This window comes from Poromitra crassiceps, assembly GCF_964638095.1.
Source record: "Poromitra crassiceps genome assembly, chromosome: 19".
NCBI lineage: Eukaryota > Metazoa > Chordata > Actinopteri > Beryciformes > Melamphaidae > Poromitra > Poromitra crassiceps.
In genome coordinates this window covers 12,436,573-12,441,121 of record NC_139646.1, presented here as the reverse complement: position 1 = coordinate 12,441,121, position 4,549 = coordinate 12,436,573, and the positions used below count along the sequence as shown (strand labels likewise).

Here is a 4,549-nt window from a genome sequence, read left to right as displayed (position 1 = left end):
TATTATTATTAGACTCTATTTTGCACCAATGTTCAATAATCATACAATGAGAAATCCATCTTGGAAGAGGCAGAGAGACCAATTTATCCACTGACAGCAGCCTCAATAGACCAGGATGCAATGCAGCTATGTCTCTAAGTCATAAAACTCTCAAGAGAGCAATGGTGATAATGATATAGTCTCATTATCTTCACCTACACTTTCAACAGCTGAATGCTAATAGTTCATGCTGTTTCTCCGGGGATTGTCATACGTCATTCTGGGTAACAGCGGCGTGCACGGCCTCTGAGAGGGGCAAGGGGTAAGGTAAGGGGGCAACTGGATTTATGGACGATGCGTCCCATCCCTGCTTCCTACCACTATGCGAAAGTGAAGCCAGAATTCATGTTTCCGTGGAGCTGCCATCTTGCTTGTGTGACGTCATTTGGAACCCGCATAGCAGTAGAGTTGGGCTGAGCCACGTTATCGTATGGTTATCCATACAAGACTCGCCCTACTCTGCCTCTGAACACCCTACTCTGCCTCTGAACACCCTTCTCTGCCTCTGATTGGCTTACTTACAGTGATATTCTTACCCTAACCCAAACTCCTCATGCCTAAAGTCAACCAATCACCAAGATTCAAAATTCCTTTATTTGTCATGTTTTGTTGTACTTGCATACACAAAAGACACATTTGTACCTCAGCCTTTGTTCACACCAGGCACTGAACAGAAGCAGAGCTGAAGCAGCGCTTAACAGAAGCGGAGTGTCACACTAAACCGGTGTCACACAAGAAGTACTCTCTTTTCCTCGTCGCCTCGGTCGGCGTGTCTTGACCCGCCCACAACTTGCATTGAATTCATGCCCGGCAGCTTCACGCTTGGAAAATAGAACAGAATCCTGAACGATCGCTTCAGTGCAGCTTCAGTGTGGCTTGAGCATGGCACACGTGCGGCTGGTGTGAACGGTCTCACCTGTTAACAAGGACGGCGAAATGAAACTGCGTGGCTTTAGCTTGGCTTTGGCATATGATATGAACGAGGGCTTAGCCAGTGGTTCCCAAAGTGGGGGTCGGGAATAAGAGGGTGGGGTCAGTTGGAGGAAGTTGTGGGTCATCCAGCTTTTTATTGCAGATATGCAGGTTTCGATATGGGTGAGTGGTGGGTTCTGTGTGGATTTGGAGCTGATGTAGATCTGTGTGTCGTCGGCATAGCAATGAAAGTCCAGCTTGAGTTTGCAGATAATATGACCAGACCAAGGGGGAGTATGTAGCAGATTTACATTACATTACATAGTATGTAGCAGATGAAGATCAGGGGGCCCCGAAGACTGAGCCTTGGGGGACCCCCTGCGTAACAGAGGAGGTGGTGGGGGTGTGACCGGAGAGGGAGACGAAATGTTGTCTATCTGTGATGTAAGAGGTGAGCCAGTCCAGTGCGGTGCCCTCAACACCCAGCCTTTGGAGGAGGATGGAATGACACACTGTGTCAAAGGCTGCGCTAAGGTCAAGTAGTAGTAGGATGTTGAGGGCACCTGAGTCTGCAGAGGTGACAAGATTGTTGATTACAGTATAGAAAAAGAAGGTTGCGCTTCAACAATGGGTTTCTCAGTGGAGTGCCAAACCCAAAATCCAAAATATGTTCAAAAAAGGCTGAAAGGGTAGCACATCTCAGTTTTCAAAGTCAAGGAGGACAAAATACTCACATTTCACTTGATTTATTGGCTCACATCACACAAAAACAAAATGCTTACGCGTTTCGGCAAAGAGCCTTCTTCAGAGCATTGAATGCGTTGAAAACTGAGATGTGCTACCCTTTCAGCCTTTTTTGAACATATGTTGATTACAGTACTTTGTCCAGGGCAGTTTCTGTGCTGTGAAATGGGCGGAAGCCAGCCTGGAGAGGTTTGTACAGGTTGTTGTTGGATTGGAGCTGGGAGTGAAGTTGGGCGGCGATGATGCGTTCATGGGCTTTGGAAAGGAAGGGCAGGTTAGATATGGGCCGGTAGTTGGAGAGGTTGGCTGGGTCAAGAGAATGGGCTTTTTAAGGATGGGAGTGATGGTGGCAAGCTTGTAAACAGAGGGAATGTGACCTTGAGATAGTCGCAGGTTGAAGAGGGCAGTGAGGTGGGGGATGAGGGCAGGAAGGCAGGCCTTAGTAAGGGTGGTGGGGAGGGGGTTGAGGAAGCAGGTGGTTGACTTGTGTGTGTGTGCATGTGTGTGTGTGTGATGGCGAGAGGAAGAGACAGAGATACAGAGAGAGATGGAGAGAGAGAGAGTGTGTGTGTGCGTGTGCGTGCATGCAGGAGAGAAAGGGCGAGACAGAGTTTGTGGTAGCATGTTGTTGACCTCCATCATCTGACATAATCAGGATAAATCAGTGAGCGCAGAGTTACATAAAGACATTATCATCCTAACCTCCCCTCCCCTCACCCAGAATAGCAATACTGTGGCCAAAACAACAGGCTGTTTGTGCCAGTCTGCCACATGTTACTGGAGGAGTGTAGCTACTGCACTGGTGGTAGACGGCCACCTAGTGGTCAAAGGTTGACATCACATCATGCTTTGCACCTCTACACTTGTGGAAACTGGGGTGTTGTGCTGTCGTGAAAACAGAGATGGGGGACTTTTGGACTGCTCTACCTGCATTTTTTGTTTACCTTTGTTTAAGGAGGTAAAGTCTCACTGAAATTTACAATCTTTTTTGCAAGAGAGACTAGGGCCAAGACAGCAGCCAGCAATTAAGCATACATAATGTTACAGACATACAACAAAGAACAAAATAATAATAATAAAATAGAAACAAAAAACTATACCCTACTAAAATCAAATGTAATGAAATTTGGATTGAGGGCAAAAGAACCAACAACTTGGACACAGTCACAGTTCCCTATTCAATATCTTTCCAAATATTTTAAAACGTTTTAATATCAACTATAGCTGAATTTACACATGAACAAACAAATTTTAGTTTTTTTGAGTCCAGATTTAACCATACCATCATCATAGTTGGCCTACACATATCACTAGAAAGTATGGCTAAACACAACGCTGGTGTAATTAAAGGCTTACTGTATCTCCTATCAGAGCCACAACTACCTCAAGACTTAACCCCTCCATAATTAATGTCATGTTGAGAGGCATTTTTACAGCATCAGAGCTCTTTATTGAAATATGAAAATGAAACAAATTGGAAAAACTTTGAAAGTACTTTTTTGTTAATATACAAAAGTTGTACAAGAATATACTGTGTTATGTTGATATAAACAATCTCATTAATAAATATGTTGTTCATTTTTTTAGAGGATAATAACCAGACAATGCAATTATATACAGCTTTAACTTCTTCATGATGAGAATAAAAGACAACGGAAAAGCATACAAGTTCTTCTTAAATTAAAATCCCCAAAATAAACAAACATAACTTAGTAGTAGACAAAAATATATAGCCCCTGTATGTACTATATAATCTCTATAGTTTTACACATAGTTTACCTACTGGATACGGGAATTAGACAAAGATATCAAATCCTTAGAAGTAATGCAGCTAAGCAGTCATGACTTTGATCTGTGTGCTATGGGTACATAGGTTACTGTATATCCTCCTGTTATAACCTATGTTACACATGTTTTGGCCTTTTGTTAGTGTTAAAGTCCACTCTCTATAGTTGCCCTCAGTGTGTACAGTGCCTCTGTTTGTGTCCCATCCCATTAGACATTATTGATGACATTTACATGCTCACTTTAAACCTGGTGTGTGTGTGTGTGTGTGTGTGTGTGTGTGTGTGTGTGTGTGTGTGTGTGTGTGCGTGCGTGTGTGTGTGTGTGCGTGCGTGCGTGTGTGTGTGTGTGTGTGTGTGTGTGTGCACGTGTGTGTGTGTGTGTGTGTGCGCGTGTGTGTGTGTGTGTGTGTGTGTGTGTGTGTGTGTGCACGTGTGTGTGTGTGTGTGTGTGTGTGTGTGTGTGTGTGTGTGTGTGTGTGTGTGCGTGCGTGTGTGTGTGCCTGTACGTGCCTGTACGTGCGTGTGTGTGTGTGTGTGCACGTGTGTGTGTGCGCGTGTGTGTGTGTGTGTGTGTGTGTGCACGCGTGCGCCTCAGGCGTGTCTCTTCATGTGCAGAGCCAGGTGGTCGGAGCGGGAGAAGGCCCTCTGGCACAGCAAACACTCGTAGGGTTTCTGGCCTGTGTGTTTGCGGTAGTGACGCGTCAGCTCGTCTGACCGGGCAAATTTCCAGCCGCAGCCTTCCCATGAGCAGTGGTAAGGTTTCTCTCCTGATGGATAAACATCAATAACACAGACGGTAAAGAACATCGGAAACGAAACGAAACAAAATACATGAACACACCCTCACTCATTGGTGTTTTTTCTTAGCAGTGCCTTGCTACTGATAAAATGTAAATTTTTCTAGCTAGATTGAGGTCTTTTGTACAAAATGTCATTTTTACATTTGGAATAATTCACTACTGGAAGCAAAAGTTATTACTGATGAAATGCCACTTGACAACATTTGACAATTTATAGCAAGTGTATTTGCCTGCACTATTAGATGGAATAAAAAAAAAAAGATCTAG

The 4,549-nt window shown here is 44.3% G+C and overlaps 1 protein-coding gene across 1 annotated transcript in view; it reads right to left on the bottom strand.

Annotated features, from left to right (window-relative positions):
* Positions 1-4,073: 4,073 nt before the first annotated feature.
* klf1 (Kruppel like factor 1 (erythroid)) overlaps positions 4,074-4,549 on the bottom strand; it is a gene marked incomplete at both ends in the record, with an annotated part of 3,027 nt that continues 2,551 nt past the window's right edge. The window contains one exon of the mRNA XM_083655781.1: positions 4,074-4,249. Within this exon, the coding sequence (XP_083511907.1) occupies positions 4,074-4,249 (176 nt within the window). The remainder of the gene's footprint in view (positions 4,250-4,549) is intronic.